At 50.6% G+C, this 17,923-nt stretch overlaps 6 protein-coding genes across 6 annotated transcripts; 2 read left to right on the forward strand and 4 right to left on the reverse strand.

Moving 5' to 3' along the window:
* Positions 1-812: 812 nt before the first annotated feature.
* GCG54_00008382 (General alpha-glucoside permease) lies at positions 813-2,653 on the forward strand (the record flags this gene model as incomplete). The annotated part of the gene is made up of 4 exons (XM_045408349.1): positions 813-1,073; positions 1,141-1,395; positions 1,453-1,701; positions 1,760-2,653. 4 exons carry the CDS (start codon positions 813-815, stop codon positions 2,651-2,653), a joined length of 1,659 nt encoding a protein of 552 aa, XP_045263039.1.
* A 108-nt stretch (positions 2,654-2,761) lies between these two features.
* On the reverse strand, positions 2,762-4,084 carry GCG54_00008383 (uncharacterized protein; the record flags this gene model as incomplete). The annotated part of the gene is made up of 2 exons (XM_045408350.1): positions 2,762-3,074; positions 3,138-4,084. 2 exons carry the CDS (start codon positions 4,082-4,084, stop codon positions 2,762-2,764), a joined length of 1,260 nt encoding a protein of 419 aa, XP_045263040.1.
* Positions 4,085-4,819: 735 nt separating this feature from the next.
* GCG54_00008384 (putative feruloyl esterase) lies at positions 4,820-6,430 on the forward strand (the record flags this gene model as incomplete). The annotated part of the gene is made up of 1 exon (XM_045408351.1): positions 4,820-6,430. One exon carries the CDS (start codon positions 4,820-4,822, stop codon positions 6,428-6,430), a length of 1,611 nt encoding a protein of 536 aa, XP_045263041.1.
* Positions 6,431-6,553: 123 nt separating this feature from the next.
* GCG54_00008385 (uncharacterized protein) lies at positions 6,554-8,023 on the reverse strand (the record flags this gene model as incomplete). The annotated part of the gene is made up of 1 exon (XM_045408352.1): positions 6,554-8,023. The coding sequence occupies one exon, from the start codon at positions 8,021-8,023 to the stop codon at positions 6,554-6,556; it is 1,470 nt and encodes a 489-aa protein (XP_045263042.1).
* Positions 8,024-8,539: 516 nt separating this feature from the next.
* Positions 8,540-10,448, reverse strand: GCG54_00008386 (General alpha-glucoside permease; the record flags this gene model as incomplete). The annotated part of the gene is made up of 6 exons (XM_045408353.1): positions 8,540-8,589; positions 8,641-8,811; positions 8,866-9,328; positions 9,390-9,815; positions 9,872-10,171; positions 10,218-10,448. The coding sequence occupies 6 exons, from the start codon at positions 10,446-10,448 to the stop codon at positions 8,540-8,542; spliced, it is 1,641 nt and encodes a 546-aa protein (XP_045263043.1).
* A 1,029-nt stretch (positions 10,449-11,477) lies between these two features.
* GCG54_00008387 (ABC transporter FUM19) lies at positions 11,478-16,298 on the reverse strand (the record flags this gene model as incomplete). The annotated part of the gene is made up of 9 exons (XM_045408354.1): positions 11,478-11,742; positions 11,829-12,203; positions 12,265-12,351; positions 12,406-12,849; positions 12,915-14,634; positions 14,690-14,839; positions 14,899-14,982; positions 15,037-16,048; positions 16,113-16,298. 9 exons carry the CDS (start codon positions 16,296-16,298, stop codon positions 11,478-11,480), a joined length of 4,323 nt encoding a protein of 1,440 aa, XP_045263044.1.
* Positions 16,299-17,923: the final 1,625 nt, after the last annotated feature.

Below are 17,923 nucleotides of genomic sequence, written 5' to 3' on the forward strand. Positions count from 1 at the left end.
TCCGGCTGAGAGGGGAATGTTAATAGGCTCATCAATTGCGGGTGAGGTCGAAGTTCTCGAAGCGCACTCGGGCCATCAGGAGGTACAATGCCAAAATCGCATGTCTGTAGCAGAACCTCTCTAATGCGAATCTGAACCTAAAATTTCAACTGTCAAGCCTGCAGAAGCGGTCCTATCGGCCCTATCTTCAGCAGCTCAGTCACATGTCTTTGGCTACGTGTTGGGCCCGAAACCTGTCTGCAATTGCTAGTGTCTCCTGATTTGGGTGCGATGCTCCGAGCCGAGCTCTCAAACAACGGGGTGAAGTTCCACACCGTGTTCCCGGCCCACGGCGATGGAGAGAATTCGCTCTCTCACACGCACAACAAGAGGAGGCCGAACCCCAACCGGCGGAGCCGCAAAGGCAGGGGTAAACATCCAGTCCTCCTCCAGTCCTCCTCAATTTCCCCTCTATTCCCCAACCTCCATTCCCCGCCTCCGCACGCCAGAAATCTCCCACCTATCATAACGCTTCAGCAACCCCAGACAGCAACAGGGATCTGTCTCTTACTCCACACGACATCCGGTGCATTCCTAAACACACATTACGCGCACCAATGGAAGGCGACATGTTGATGCTATGACAGTGAGCTTGATCCGCAGATGCGCCAATGGCAGTACATAAGACTCTTACCCCAACTCTCCCCCAATTCTCAGTATTTCTTGGCTACGCCATTCTTCTTGGCCTCTTCTTATTTCCTCTTGGCTTGTAAATCACTCTTGGCGTTCCCTTGGCTACCATTTGGCCCAGCACAACCGCTCAAGGCTCCAAGATGTCAACGGGTGTCACTGACGACGGGCACAACGCCCCCCGCGTCAACAGCAGCAGCGAAGATGCTCGCATTGACGAGAAGCACGATGCCGGCCATGGCGCGCACCACGTTGACGTTGCCAATTCCAAAGTCCTGGCTGACAACGACCTCATGAACGATGCCTTTGACGGCGAAAACCAGGAGCACCAGCAGGGTCTTTGGGAGGCCGTCAAGACCCACCCGAAAGCTTGTTTCTGGGCCTTCATCATGTGCTTCACCATCGTAAGTCCTTTGACATGACTCGCCGCGCGACACTCGCTCTGGGCAATTACTGACCGATCTCGTACAGGTCATGGAGTCCTTCGACATGTTCTTGAACGGCAATTTCGTCGCCCAAGCGGCTTTCCAGAAGAGATACGGTGTGCAGGTTGCTGATGGCTACGCTATTGAGACCAAGTGGCAGAGCGCTCTCTTCCAGGCTGGTCAATGTGGTGCTTTTGTGGGTGTGTTCTTGGCTGGCCCTGTCGTCAACAAGTTCGGCTACCGGTGGACCACCATCTTTGCACTGATCCTCATGAACGCCACCATCTTCATCTCTTTCTTCGTAAGTCACGCCACAACAATATTTCTTCCCTCTGTTGCCTAACAACATGTTATTCAGGCCCAATCCCTCGAGGTCCTCACCGTTGGACAGGCATTGGAGGGTATCCCTTGGGGATTCTTCATTGCCATTGGTCCTGCGTACGCATCTGAAATCGTTCCTCTCGCCCTTCGAGGTGCATGCACTGCTACCCTGCAGATGTCCTGGTCGATTGGCTCCATCGTCGTTGCTGGTGCCACTCTTGGCTACAACAAGCGTGATGATGAATGGGCTTGGCGTGCGCCTCTCGCCCTGCAGTGGATCTTCCCCGTAAGCCGCCCAGCCTGTCAACCGTTGATCTGCCGAAGCTGACGCTACTTTCATGCAGACTCCCCTCATGGTCATCCTCTTTTTCGCTCCTGAATCGCCATGGTGGCTCATCCGCCGCGGCCGCAAGGACGAGGCACTTCGCTCCATCAAGCGCCTTGGTCCTTCCAATGCTACTATTCAGCAGAACCAGCAGAAGTATGCGATGATTGAGCGTACCGTCGAGATTGAGTCTCAATTGGGCGGTTCTCCCACCCTTCTCGACTTGTTCAAGGGCGTTGATCTCCGACGTACCACCATCACTTGCTTGATGTACGCCTCGCAAAACTTCGCCGGTAACTTGATTGCCAACCAGGCTACCTTCTTCTTTGAGCAGGCTGGCATGGGCCACGACCGCGCCTTCGACCTGAACCTTATCAACTCTTGCCTGCAGTTCATCGCCAACGTTCTCTCGTGGCCGCTGACTGCTTGGTTCGGTCGCCGCACCATCTACCTCTGGGGTACCGCCACCAACGTTACTCTCCTCATCATCCTTGGCATTTGCGCTTCCATCGAGCAAACCAGCGCTACCAACTACGCTCAGGCCGTCTTAGGTATCTTGATCTCCTTCGTCTTCGCCGGTACTCTTGGCCCTATCTCCTACACCATCATTGCCGAGACTTCCGCCGTCCGTCTCCGTGCGCTTTCCACTGCTGTCGGCCGCGCTGCCTACTACGTCGCCGAGATCCCCATGATTTACCTGGCTTCTCAGCTCCTGAATCCTACCGGGTGGAACGTCGCTGGAAAGTGCGGCTACGTCTGGGGTGGAACCGCTATTGTCTGCTGGGTTCTGGCATATTTCGGTCTTCCTGAGCTCAAGCACCGCTCTTACCGCGAGACTGATATCTTGTTCAACCGCAAGATCTCTGCCAGGAAGTTCAAGTCTACCGTTATCAGTGTTACTGATAACGAGTAGTACACCAAGGTTTTCGATTCGCCTAAGAGAGCATCACATAGACCCTGTATAATTCGCATCTAGACACTAGACAAATACCCCTTGAATACCAATAGAAATAATCTAGACCTAATCCTCTTTGGTCAGTCGATACATCAATGTCCCGTGACCCAAGCTGTCGTAACCTCCGGAGTTTGGGCTGTAGTCGCCGCCGCCGCCCTCAACATGGGCGGTGATGTTGCGGTTGACGAATTCTCGATACTCTAGTGACCAAGATGCATTCATACCCTTCAACTCTGCATAGTGTGAATACAGAGCTTCGTATCCGGGTCGGACGTCGTAACGAGCTTTTTCTGCGACAACCTCCAACACCCCTTCCCAACTTGTGTAGGGAGTATACGGCACGGAGTGATTCGTGTTGTATTTGGCCACATATTCAGCCCTTTTTGATGCGAAAATCAGCCAAATCCATCGCTTTCTATTTACTAGGTTGGAAATCACTTACGCGTTCAAAATCTGATGGCCGTAAGTTGAGTACAGGTCGACGCCTTGATTCCAACCCTGCTGACCGATAACGCCAAGCAGTGAGATGCACAAAAGGGCATGGGCTTGGTCACGGCCTGACTCTTGCATCTGCATCAGAGTCTTTCCTGAGTCCTCCTCGGTGAAGTTTGCGATTGAGAAGTAAGGAAGTGCACCGTTGGCAACGACCTCGGGTTGCCCGGGTAAACCGTTTTTGAAGTAGTTGACAGCATAATCGTACATTGTCCGGTTTTCAGTAAAAATGCCAATCGACATCAGAGACGCGATGTTGCAAAGATCCCAATTGGCATAGTAGAAGTTTGGTTTGTTGTAGTGGTGCTCGAGAAAGTCGTGGTTGTATTTGGCAAAGACGTTGCGGAGCATATTGCCAAAGACAATTTGGCTGTCCTTAGACCAGCCCGAGTATGTGCGCAGTAGCTCTGCAGCATTCGCGAACTGATAGCCGTACAAGCCCGCAGCGAGATACTTGTCTTCGGTTCCGTTGATGTCGGTCAGAGTTGAACTCCAACCATCCAAGATTTCTCTAGCGTGGTCGGCGTAAGAGACGTTGCCCCCAATGTGCCAGCGGAGAGCTAGCTGATATGCTGAATGAGCGTCACGATATGCGTATCCGTAGTTTGCCTTTGGCTCGGTGAACGTCGCGTTCGAGCCACGAACGAGAACAGTCTGAGGAGTCGGAACCCAAGTGGTTTGAGCGAGCTTTGATGATTCGAGGTGTTGCCAAGCACGGTACCAGGGTTGATCCTGGGCTTGAACGTGTTTCTTGATCCTGTTGAAGTCCTTGGTGCTGTGTAGTGCTCCAGGATGGACAAACCCGACGGATCCCGGATTTGGTCCAGCAGCTGGAGAGGCCCAACAGACAAAGCTCTGAAAGATAGCCGGGACGAGAAAAAGATTATTGACTTTCATGATTGAACCTGATGGGAAAAATCTCGATCTCTAGAAAACGAGTCAAAATGAGACTTGACGTTTCTTGCGTGACATCCAATAGCCGACTGAAGCCTTTTAACCTCTTTCTTCATGACCGTATTTGATTCGAGGCCTGCATTAGGCCTGGAAAGCTGCGCACTTCTCCGCCATTTACCCCACGTTTCCCCGCTGTCACCCCGGGGTCAGGAACGCGGTTCGGCCCGCAATGTCGCAGTTCCCGAGAACTGGCACGGAGGAGGCCGAGCATTCCCCCGATCATCCGGCGGCCCCGCTCAGTAATGAGCAGTTCCCCTCTGACACCAGACACACTTTTCAACATGTAGGAGCTAGGCCCAATTTCACATCCATGGATAGGTAGGTAGAATGCCCCTTCCTTGTTGCAACTGCAACCCCCGCGTGTTCATTCATCCCGGAATCCCTAAGCTGGTCTTACCATCAGTATGTATGAATTATTAATGATCCAATAAGAGGCCATGCGAATAAACCATGATGTCTCATATCCTGGCGAGGCTACAACGTGACACACAGTCCGCCCACGTGATGCTTGTACCACCTCTATTTCCTCGTTTTGGGGTATGATTTGCTGGGGAGAAGCTCTCCTTCCCATGCATAGAAGTATTCAGGAATGATGCAGTTCTCGGATATGATCGCACCTCTAAACACTCCCTCTCACTGAAGCATCGTACTCTCGATCAGATATTTCGCACTTTCAAGATGGCGTGGGAATTGCTCGGAGGCGGATGGGATCCGTCGTCATGGGCTAGCCAATGGCTTTCCCAGGTGTCTATGGGGTCCAACATCAGGTGCAGCCCGTCAGGGATACCCCTCCCTGACCTCACCGGAATCAAGATACTATCGATTGAAGCCTACGAAGAGCGCAATTACACATACGTTCCGGGGATATTCGGAGCAGGCCTGCCAGGCTCTAAGCCCATCCCAGATCTGAATTTCTGTAACGTCACCGTCACATACACGCACCCCGGCTGGCACGATACCATCAATGTGAACACCTTACTTCCTACCGATGATTGGAATGGCAGGTTCACAGGAGTCGGCGGAGGCAATCTCGCCACCGGGGGTGGTGAGGTAGCAGGGTTCTTGATGATGCCAATCATGGCGTCAGGCCATGCAACTGCTACCACCGACGGCGGACACTCCTCAGACGTTCTTGGCCCTGAGGCCAACGATCCGCCATGGGCCCTTATTAGCCCCGGAAATGTCAACTGGCCTCTTCTCGTGGACTTCGCCTCGGTCGCACTGCACGATACGGCCACCATTGGCAAAGCCGTCACCAAAGCGTTCTATGGCACGTCACCAAAGCATTCATACTTCTTTGGCGGCTCTACAGGTGGTAGACAAGGCCATATGCTTGCACAAAGGTACCCACAGGACTACGATGGAATTATTGCTCTGTTCCCTGCCACGAACTGGGTAAAGTTCTTCTGGGCTAGCTACTGGCCGAAGTTTGTGATGGATAAAATGGGCGTGTACCCCAAGCCATGCGAGTTTGAGGCCATTACAGCCGCAGTCATGTTTGCTTGTGATAAGCTTGATGGGGTGGAAGACGGCATCATCTCTCGACTTGATCTCTGCAAATTTGATCCTCACGAAGTCGTTGGCAGCATCGTTGACTGCGACGGTACCGAGGTCTCTGTATCCTCTGCGGCTGCGGATGTTACCCAGGCAGCATGGGATGGGCCTCGAAGCTCTACGGACGAGTTTCAATGGTATGGCTACGGGAAGGGGACAGACTTGACCCAAGCAATCACCGGGCCTATACAAATCAAATGCACCGAGGACTCCTGCAAAGCCGAGGGCAACCCTGTCTGGGTACATTATTGGGTGAAGAAGGACCCGTCCTTTGACATCAGCAAAATCACACACCGAGAATGGGACGACCTTGTCCACGCCTCCATCAACGAATTCGACTCCATCATCGGAACCTCAGACCCTGATCTATCAGCATTCAAACGAAGGGGCGGCAGAATGATCAACTGGCACGGGACTGTGGACGCTGCGATTCCCTTTAATGGAAGCACTGACTACTACGATCGTGTATTGGCCAAGGACCCGGAGGCCCACGATTATTATCGGTTCTTTGTGGCTCCAGGTGCTGGACACTGCTTCAATTGCGGACCAAGCCCGCCTTTCTCCATGGACCCAATTATTCACTGGGTAGAAGATGGTGTGGCCCCAGACACGCTGCGAGCCTCTGGCGCAAATGGCCTTGGTGTTCACGTAGAGAGAGATATCTGCATTTATCCCAGCATTCAACATTACGTAGGGGGGGGTCCAGATGTCGCATCATCGTTTAGATGTGTCTAAGTCATGACTACAAGTATTGGAAGTAGCTGGCTCCGTAATGTCTACTTTAAATATTGAGACTGTCCAATGGATGAGAAAACATACTTGGTAGCAAGCTGCAACGTACAAACCTCAAGGTCCATTCTAAGACGTCAAACTCTCAAACGATAACCCTTTGACATGCTCATTGGCAAAGACAGGAACGAAGTCCGCGACCACGTACCACCCGGGCATCTCCATACCCTCGTGGATTTCTCGACCCCCAATTCTAAGCCCTTGAAATTTGACGTTCTCTATCTGCCGCTGTTGATCGTAACCCAGGATCTGTGCAGGGTTGACAACCTTGGAGCGTTCCATGTCGAGTGAAATGTTCTTGAAGACAACATCCCGGATCCCCCTCCCTGGCGCTGTCGTCCACATCGTGTTCTCCATGACACGAAGGTTGAACAACTGACCCTTCGTGATCCTCTCAACTCTGACATTTTCTATGTGGATATCGTGAAAGAGGTTCTCGTCAGCAGCGTTGATGGCGATGCATCCCTGATACCACAGCTGATTCTCCTCGTGATCCAAGATGTCGATATTGCTTATGCGAATGTTGCTTGTCGTCTCCGGTCTGGCGGGATTCCCGTGCGTACCCATATTAATGGCGTGTGCAATCTCTGGCAATAGCACGCAGTTTCGGATTGTAATGTTCTTGGAGTCGCCGTACCAGTCCCAGCGATGGGAATAGAGGGCAATGGTATCGTCTGAGTTCCGCAAGAAGCAGTTCTCAATAACGATGTTTGATGAGCAGAAGAAGTCGATTCCATCGCCGTTGGCAGCGAAAGAAAACGACCGGTAACCGTCAACACGAACACCATCGCATTCTCCGGCCGACAGACTGAAGCCATTGGCCCCAATTGACGTAACTTTCTCCACCAGGATGTTGTTTGCGTTGCTCATGTGAATCGCCCCGCCATGCTCCCTGTGGACGTATCCGCCTTTCGGGCTGAGAATGAAGCCATGACCTCTGACAGAACTGTTGGAAACGTCGAAAAAGTTGAGTCTGCAGGTGATGAATGCACCACCGGCAAGATAGACGGTCTTGCCTGACGGTACCATTAAGTTGACTCCGTCGGTGACCTTTGAGTAAGCGGTCCCTTGATTAATCCCGGGCCCGAAGTACCAGATATCATCATTGTCTTGTGTCGGTGCGTTCGCATCAATCTCGTTGGTGAGCAAGTGCAAAGCCTTCCATTTGTTATCGTTAATTTCAAGCATGATATCGCGAGACTCGTGGAGTGTGAATGTGATCTCCCCCTCCTGAACTTGAGTCTCGATGCCGAGGGAAACCGGGCGGATGATGGCCTTTTCAACGGGGCAAGTCGTAAAGGTTACTTTGATATCGACAGGGCCGTTGACATCAATTGATGATAACGCCACTGTATGTCTATTGAAGTCGTTCCGTGCGATGTTGGCGTTGGCGACCTCAATGGCGTATGCTGGCACGCGAGTCCATTGCTGCTTCTCAGTGCTGCCAAGTAATGTGGGGCGGACTTTCACCACAAACTCATCGTTAATAGGGACACCTGAGGGGCCGTCATAGGCTTTAAAACCTAAGAGTGAAGCCATCTCCAACTGTTGAGGTGCTGTCAAGAAGGCCTAAAGGATGGTAGGAATTTAGAATTCGAGTTCTGATGCTTCTAACAGGCGTCGCGTGCCAGAGCTAGGGATTACGATTCCGAAGTCAAAAGAAATTAATATGTACCATCGAGATGTGTGCGGTCTCGTTGTAACTGACGGAGAAAATTGCGGAATGCCCCGCTCTAGGCCACGGCGCCATTGCGGGATTATCACATAAGTTAATGTGTGCCGAGGCCAGGCACAGCATGGGCTGACGGGATCGGGAGAAGTAACGGAGCATCCCCGAGACAACCCAGATGGGCTTTACAAATTGAGAATAACGGAGGAGCCAAAAAAGATCATCCGGTCAGCAGGAAGCAGTCCCCGCCGGATATTCACACATAGTTTGCTTGTGGAATTCGCATCCTCAGAAACATGGGACAAAAGGAAATGCCCATAAATAAACATCAAGTTCCATCCTGACAGTCCTATTTGGAACCCATCGAACTGCACGCGCGACAAAATTTAGGCCATGTCTTCCTCCTTGCCAACGATTTCATTTCTTCCGGCGAATTCTGCGCCACATTAGCTTGGTCGTCAAATTCTCCGCAAGGTGTTTCACTCACGGTCGACAGTGGTATACTTGAACTTTCTCGCGGGAATCTTGTTTTCGAAGAGAATATCAAGTTCACCAAATGTTCGGTCTTTGGTTTCGGGAAGACGGAAATAGCACCACGTATTGCAAACGAGATTAGTTCCAGCGTAAAACAAACCAGCCTTCGCTCCCCAGTTCCATCCTGATTTCGATTAGCTGAAGATGGTGGGATCTTTCTGATTACTGTTTGACTTACCAATCGGAGAAATCATTCGAGGGGTGAGGGTGTGTTCGACAATACCTGTGACGTTGTAGACGAAGCGACCGATCACGATGGTCTTGTAACGGAGTCTCCCGGATGGTGTTTCCGCAACGATAGGGTAGCAGACAGGTCCGACCGTGACCATGTTGACCAGAGTTGAGACAACCAGAATGACGCCAATCGCAATCTGAGCTTTTGCATCCTTCGTGAATCCGAGTCCTCCGATTACAATGTTGCAGAAAAATAGGAATGTCAAACCACTCATGTAGAGCGTCGCACGTCCGATATGAGGAAACAGAAACCAGCATATAATGCCACCAATGACGTAGCATGCAGACAAGGAGATGTTCAGGTTGAGAGATTGGATCTCCGAAAAGCCTGCGGCTTGAAGGAAGGTCACTCCATAAGCTACTAGAGCATTGCCACCTAGGATCTGGGCAGCCCAAACAACGCAGTTCTCCGGGAGAATCAATGTCAGAATTATGGCTCCGACATTAGGGTGTTAAGTGTAAACTCACAATCTCAGTCCGCCACAGATTGGTCCCTTTGAAACACTCAATGAACGAGGCACCGTGTGTTTCGGCCTCCTCAAGTGCCGTGGTGTGTCTGATGTACGCCAGCGAAGCATCAACTTCGGCTTCGCGTTCCGTGGTGTCTTGTCGAAGGCGGACAAGACTTTCCCGAGCGGTGTCGAATTTACCACGCCTCACAGCGTTCCATGGGGACTCGGGAGCAAAGTACGCCCCGATGAACAGAGGGACGGGCCATACCCACTGAAGAAGGAATGGAAGCCGCCAGCCCATGTCGCCATCGATGCTGGCGACAGCTCGAACAACACCAGCCGAGAGCAAGATACCGGCGCCCCAACACATGCAAACGTAGGCTGTGACATACGGCCGAAGGACGGTTGGGACGACCTCACAAGCGTATGTTGTACTTAGTGTCTGGAGCCCGAAGGTTAGTAATGAGTTGCAATGTTAAGGCAAGACGGTTCAAATACCTGAAAGACACCCCACGAGACGCCGCACATGGCTTCGCCCCAGGCCAACACCGGCAAGGATGGCGCGAAACAAGGAATTGATATCATCACCGCCATCCATGCCATGAAAAACATCATTGTGTGCCTCGCCCCGAATCTGTCTTGACACCAGGCATTCACGACCAGGCCTGCGAGCTGCCCAACCAGTGCCGAGTTCGAAAGTCCGGATTGCCACTCAGGAGGGATGAGCTTCTCGCCGCTTCCCTCATCAAACACACCAAAACGATTCTTGAACTGTGTCTGTCCATAGAAGGAAGTAATCTGTTTGTCATATGTCAGCCGAGTGCGAAACGACTCGTGCGGGTACCTTGGGGGGTCCCACAATAACAAGATCGTATCCTTCCATAATAAGACTGGTAGACAAGAATAAGGCCCAGCAAACTGCCTTCTTATACTTGACTAGAGCCTGACGGACGGTGAGCTTGCGATCGGCGGCATCTCCCTCTTGAGCACGGTTAATAAGCTCGACAGTGCGGGCATCACTGAGATCGAATTGCTCAAGTTCCTTGGCTGTCGGGACAACCTTTTCAACAGCCATCTTTGGTGTGATTGTTCGCAAGTCAGATTTCCTAAAAAAAGAAATTTACAAGCGAGAAGATTAAGAATTAGATGGGAATTCGCGGGCGCGAATTGACTCTTATTTCAAAGTTCGACACACATACTGATCTACTACCAACGGCTAAAAGCACACTGCATACGAGCTCTTTGCACTCACTGTAATTGCCTCCCCCCGTTCCAGTAGATCCGGGGTAGCGAATCATCCCTGCTCGTCATTTGCGGGGAAGAATGAAACGGGATACGAGGAGCGCCCTGTCTTTGAGAACTACATGTGGTCAGAATTCCATGCCATGTAAGGCAGCCCATTCCAAGCGGCCCAATAGGATAGATCTCCGCTATCACTTCATCAGGCAGGAGACTCCTAGTTTCATCAACACATGTATCCAGCTTGGCTCGAGCAAACAATGGTCTAAAGGGTTCGCCGCTGCCTGCGAAAGAGGCAATCACGCACCACCAGTCAGCAGGCCGGAGATCGAATCAAGATTAACAGCAGGACAGATGTGACATACGGTGCCTTCTGAGAGACAATTGTACATCCAACGTGCTTCCTAAATAACACGTGAAGTTGATGGTATTGACTTGGGACCCTCATCCGACTGGGCGTCCCTACCAACCCCGCACCGGGTGCCATGCCCGAGGCCGCATCGGCCGGACGCCCCGCCCGCCCGTTATCATGAATTGAAAGTAGCCAGTCAGCCGTGTCACCGCGTAAGGCCAGGGTCGATTCCCCTCAGAATTATGAAGCCCAGTGATTGCCCACACCGGCTAAGCAGGCTTTCTTCAATGGCTAGAGCATTATAACGTTAGACGCGAACGTTGCATGTAGGCAGACTTGTGCTGGGTTACACTCGTTTCGGACTTCGTGTATAGTGATGGCCAGTATTAAGTGATGGTAATGCAAAAAAAGAAACTAAACAGTCCTTCCCCAGTGGTCTCATCCAACTTCATTCAATTTAATACCTTAATGCCGCGGAGATCCTATCACCATCGAAGCTCACCCACACCCACTTCACTGAGCGGTCCATTTTGTTATTTCTTGGATCGCAGTTTCTTCAGTGCGCTTGGCCCGTCTTTCGCAGCTTGAAAAAGGCCGAGCTAACATCCTCCAACAAAACGCGAGGATCATCGAATTCGATGATATTCCCTCGTCCATGACAGCAACTCGATCGAAGCTGACAATTGTTTCTAGTCTGTGCGCAATAGCAACGATGGTGCACCCCCTAAATTCTTCCTGCAAGACGTCCCATATGAGTTGCTCCGTCTCTAAATCCAAGCTATTGTGGGGAAATCGAGTTAGACTTCAAAATAATGACGACAAGCTTAAAGAGAGGTAATTGTAGTCTCTGTTTCCAATACTCACCTGCTGGTGACTTCGTCCAGAACGACGATGCTGCAACGCCTCAGGATGGCTCTTGCAAGGGATAGCAGCTGCTTTTGCCCATGGCTAAGTGACTCAGACTTCACACTCCCTTCAAGACCTCCATGGCTCTGCACGTATTCGAATAGCTTTACCTTACGGAGGGCTTCTTGAATTGCATGATCTGGCGATGCTCCATAAGGATCAAGAACCTCGCGGAAATTTCCACTAGTGATGAAGGGATCTTGCGGGATGGCGTTGATGTTTGATCGAAGGTTTGATAAGGAATAATCATTGATGTCGTTTGTATCGATGACAATCTTTCCTTGTCGAACATCTAGCAATCGGAAGAGAGATGCAACCAATGACGACTTCCCGCTGTGGATGTGTTAACCCGAGGGCTTATGTGTGTGAAAGATAACCGCACAGTGCCACTGACCTTCCACTCCGGCCGCATACGCCGATTTTCTGTCCTGCTTCGATGACCAAGTTGACATTCTTGAGTGCAAGGTTCTCGTTACTCAGGCTGACATACCCAGTCAGCATACAGAATCCAGGTTGTCATGAGGCCTCTGCTTACCCATATGACACTGTCAAGTTCTTATACTCAATCTTGCCCGAAACCGCCCCATGGATCATGGCTCCCTCGGAGTTCAAGTCGTTCTCTCTCGGAGTCGTCAGCTCAAACTCCTTGATCCTTGCAACCGCAGTAATTGATGTCTCCATAAGCGCCCATCCAATCACAACCGATCGGAGCATTTGACTAAGAGACATCAAATTAACCAGAGCAACTGCAGTGAGCCCAAGGCTTGATCGAAGCTTGAGACTAAGGGTCACGAGAAGTGTGACTATGACCACGACTACCACGTTCAAAACCAGTGAAAGCCATTGCTGGATCATCTGAAGTAGGTAGTTGGGACGCTGGGATGCGTCGAGAAGCTGCTGGTTGCGTTCGACGTATTGCTGAGACCATCCAAAAGCTCGGACTGTGGTAATGCCTCGTAAGGTATCTAAGAAATGTGTACTACGGGGAGGTTGTGTCAGGAAATTCGCCGCAGAATTCCAAGATGGATGGCGCGTATCACTTACTACAGAGGGCCTTTGAGTTCAATATCAAGAGGCCGAAGTTGCTGCGATGTTCGAAGATAGAACCGTTGAATACCGTAAAAGACAAGTATCAGAAACGGGTATGAAATCGTTAACCACGGACTTGCAGTGGCGACCAAAGCGACTTGGGCTAAGGCGATGAATGCAGTCGCCACCGTGTTGAGCAGAGCAGCTGGCAGTTCGCCATCGACCGACTGGAGATCCTGAGAAAATCGATTGATGATGGTCCCTGAGTCTTTGGTACTGAGGTAAGGAAATGAGGCTGACATGACCGTCGATAGAAGGCTGTTATGCAGCTTTTTTCCCGACCTAGACACTACCGTTGTCAGGCAATGGCGAGTGAAGAGAAACCAACAGATAAGACCCGTGGCCTGCAGTAAGGCATAGATGCCAAAATAGAAACTGTCTCGGGCTGCAGGATCCGTAGTCCACCAGTTCACCCACACAGAGGGAAACGTGTATAGTGTCCCGAAGACTCCGCCGAGGAATATCAGCAACGCCGTGTTCGGGGTTTCTACAGCTCGGGCGAAGTAGCCGTAAGTTGCCCAATCACTGGGCGCTTTGGAAGCTTGCTTCTGTACTGCTCCACTCACGGCAGTCTGATCCGTTTTGGCTTGTATGATATCAAGGGCATTGGAAATCTTCGAGATACCAACTGCTTCTTGTTGTCCCTCCGCGTGATAGTCAGACTTCGTCCTGGAGGCAGGGTGGATGGCAACAGGAGGTCTGCCAGGTGCAAGTTCCACCACTAAGTCCGCAGCAAGACACAGATCCTGATCAGAGCAAGCCAAGATCACCGTCGTCTCTAGGTGGCGCAACAGCCCTTTAGGACTCAAAAGCCGCTCGTAGATACAGGTCTTGGTCACGTTATCCATTCCGCTGAAGACATCGTCCAGGATGATAAGGGGCTTTCTTGCGTACACAGCTCGAGCGATTGCCACCCGCTGTTTCTGCCCCGTGCTCAGTGCATCTCCGTTGTTCCCAACAAGGGTGCGGTCCCCACTCGAAAGCCTTTCGAAGTCAGTCTCTAGGTCCACTGCCCTGATAACGGTCTTATACCAGGCGTCGTTAACGGCACTTCTTCCAATGATGTTTTCGTAGATGGTCGTGTTGGTTAAGTATGGCGTTTGATCACAGAATCCAATGCCCGTTCCAGATGAAATCTTGACGATGCCTTTGACGTAAGGTATCTCACCAAGAAATGCCTTGCAGAGTGTCGATTTCCCACTGGCAATTGGCCCAGTAATTACTGTCAGCCGAGACTTAGGTATGTTGAGATTGACGTTTTGAATGTCCCATTGATTTTCGCTCCAACCGAAAGCGCCGTCATAGATGGACAAACCGTCTCCCGCAATTGGGCTTCTCTCAGCGATGTCCATCATAGATGTAGACTTTTCTGCCTTCGAAGAAGAATCGTCTTGAGGACCTCTGCACTCCCTTGTGGCATCCGACTTTTGCTCTCTTGGGTCATGATGCGAAGGGGAGTGGAGAAAGTCATTGATACGTTGAAGACAGTTTGCAGCCCCAGCAAACATCGGAACGTACTGGAAAAGACTTGAAAGTGGCTGAGTTAAAATGACTATTAACGAAAGAGATGTAAAAGCTTTGGCAAGGTCAAAGGCGTTGCATCCACTTCCGTTCTGAGAAGCCGTCAGATAGATGGCGAAGCACACAACTGGGACGATGAAGATGGGTGCAAAAGCTACCAAATGAGTTAATAATAGGTCGAATCTCAGCCTAGATCATCATGAGCTTACCAATGCAGAAAGAAAAGACCATCATCATCCTGAATCCGTTGGCAAGTTGTAGTTCTCTGACGCGAAGTGCGTTCAATGCTTGATCAGACTGTTTGCCTAATCCCAGCATTCTGATACTCTTAATCTGCGAAAGCACAGAGACCGTGCGGTCTGTGATCGTCTTAGAAATCATTCAAAGTTCATTACTTGACAATATTATGAGAACTCACTGATCCGCGCCTGGAGAGCATCCATCCACCGATTCTGACGAGGCATTGTGAACTTGTTGACGCACAAAGTGACTAGAGAGCATGCTGGAGAAGTCAGTAGGGTTGCTCTCAAAGTGCTCAAGCCTTCCACTAGCTTACCAATGGCAATCGCAACAGGGGCAATCGAGCCCATGTGGAGTTCCCGTTGCAAGAGCCAAACAGCTATGACAACTTCGACTGAGTTCGCCCAGGCTTCATGAAATACCCGTAGTCCCTGGGTGACCCTCTCGACATCGGTACTCATCAATGTAACTGCAGCATTCTCAGGTTGTGTAGAAGCCACTGTGGTAAGCTTCTTATAGACAGCACCAACAAGAAGACCCCGAATCTTAGTTAGGTTTCGAAGGTGCAGCTGCCAGTAGATGCTTCCAGAAACGGCAATGCCCGAGTAGAGCAGAACAGTTCCCAGTATCATGAAGTTGTCTTGCCCATGTGCTACATCCTCGGCTCTTGTATCTTGCAAATATTTCAAGATGGCCTTGATAAGCAATGGCTGACTGAGGTTGAACCCAATGAGGCATAGCCGAGGCGCTACAGGGTGGACTGACGACCATCCTAACGCCTCTATGACAGTCCAGAAAATCCCCCAAATACTGGGATGATCCGACAGTCTTAATTCGAGCTTCCGAGACGACAGGTCTGCGGTCAAGGGATAAAAGTCTTCAATGGAAAGACTATGGCGATATCCCCTCAAGAGAAGGCGATTAAGCCAGCAACAGCATCCTCGATTCCACACTCCGCTCCATTCCTCGGGGTTGTGGAATGATGTTCCACCCGTACTGAAACGACGCTTTTCGAAAGACTCAAGGCATAATATTAATACCTTCATACAGACACATGCAAGAGAAATCCCTAGGATGGATGTCTCATACTTCAATACCCAAAGAGTCCGTAGCTGGACGATGTCAAAGATCAATGAAATGGTGAAGTACAATAAAAGAATCGTTGATGGCTGTCGAGACCGGGTATGTTCGAACCAGGACAGTGGGAGGAAAAGGCATGCGTCAAGGACGGCCGCCGCTGCAGCGGCCACCGCAAGTTGGCTTTTTTCAAAGCGGATCCATAGTATCAAAGAAGCCAGTTGGAGGCACGTGTAAGCAGCGATGGCGCTCTGAACTCAAGTGCGGTGATTAGCAAATATCCACCAGAAATTCGCAACGGATATCTATACTCACCAATTTTGAAACTTCCAAGATCCGCCCTTGAATCCTTCGCGGCCTTGCATATAGAGAATATAACCGGCAGACTGCTAAGACAAGCACCACAGATGCCGGAAGCACTGACAGAATACTCCTTTCGAATTGCAGCGTAAAGTCGAAGATCCTACTTTGCCTTCCGTCAAAAGAGTTGAGGATGTCCATTGTAGGAGAGCACAGAAAAAAGAGGATATGGTCGTGGATGGTACGGAAGTGATTAATTTGCGGTGCAATCAACTTATCCGAAGAAGATAAGATGTTGGTCCCGAATCTTGTCGAGTTTTGTCTGATTTTCTGATTGCCATAAAAGTTCTCCGACAAACCCCTCGGTGGTAGGGAGATTGGTTGACACTCTTACTGGGTCATCCATCATATTTAACCGCTCGATGTTGGCCCAAGATCCGTTGGCCCTATCGGCCAAGTTGTTGGTTTGATATGCACTTAAGAACCTGCCTATTAGGGATTTCCCTGAGTTGAACTTAAGTTGAGCACAATTCCGACCCTCTGTGAAGAGTGAGTGGCCTCTGACACGACGTGGGATCTCAATTACGCAAACAGAAATTTATCACGATCAAGTACTTATGTGAAATCCAGGTCCTCGCCACCACCAAAAACGTCGCCTAGATCAGCCCGAGAACTCATAATGCTCGGGTGGGGGATGGCAGCTGTAGCCTCCCGAGTTACGTTTTGTTCTTGGTCGCTCGCGTCCGTCAGTGAGCGCGCCACCCCCTATTTACCCGAGTGGCACAGCTTTCAGTCCTCACTATCTTCGAATCAAAACATCTCGAATATTTCGCTAATGTCGCTCTATCTAGCTAAATATGGAAGGTACCAATCCCAAGACCTTGGCAGTTTAGGTCCCTGGTTGTTTTACCTGTGAATGTGTTCCAGTCGACATCACGCGACGTAACGTGGTATGTTTCCCTTAGCATGGAATGCGTTGTGTATAAGTCATTCTCAGCCTCAGTCATGCAGGCCAGGAAGACGGGCTATAGTCGTTGTTCCTAAGTCACACGAGGCTCTGGACAAGTTTTTCGATACGCAGACCGACCCGAAGTCATGGAAAAAGGAAGACGTGTTTCCATTCACGGAGAAGGACATGGAGTGTTTCGGTACAGAGGGACTCGAGCCTGTCAAAGTTCGAGCTGAGCCGGGAGATCTGATCTTCTGGGATTCCCGCGTCGCACATTGAAGTGGTGATCCGGCCGAGAAAAGCGACACTGTTCGGACGATCATGTATGTCACATATACGCCGCGAAACTATGCCACCGAGGCTGCCCTCACCGAGAAGAAGCGTGTTCGAGGCATGTGGATACACAACCTACCGGACGCACAACGATATCACCCTTGGAGAATTGGATGCTTGGCTGCCCGACGGGAGTCTGGACCCTCGGAATCGTTCAGAGCCATGGGAGAAGGCAGAGCAAACCGATGGACTGTTACAGCTCGCTGGAGTAACGCCTTTTTGAATGGCTTGCTCTTGACGCAATATGGAGACAGACATTCTTACACGTTCTCTTTTCTGTCTCTTGAAGCGAATACTTCTTGAATTCTAGAGAACGCGTCAGCCCGCGCTGAGCGTTCACAAGTTGAATGTCGTGTGGAGAAAAGACACTATCAGTGCGGGATGCTTTTGTCGGATATCTGCCACTCTTTGTATCTTCTGTAGAATAGTCATTCACTAGATCTAAGCCAAAGAGCGTGTTGTCACGAGTTCATGACCTTGCGAAAATTGTTGAGCCCAGTTCTGCAATAAAGCTACATATGTACGTATAATATCGACATTCTGC

Source organism: Colletotrichum gloeosporioides, assembly GCF_011800055.1.
Source record: "Colletotrichum gloeosporioides strain Lc1 chromosome Unknown consensus_52, whole genome shotgun sequence".
NCBI lineage: Eukaryota > Fungi > Ascomycota > Sordariomycetes > Glomerellales > Glomerellaceae > Colletotrichum > Colletotrichum gloeosporioides.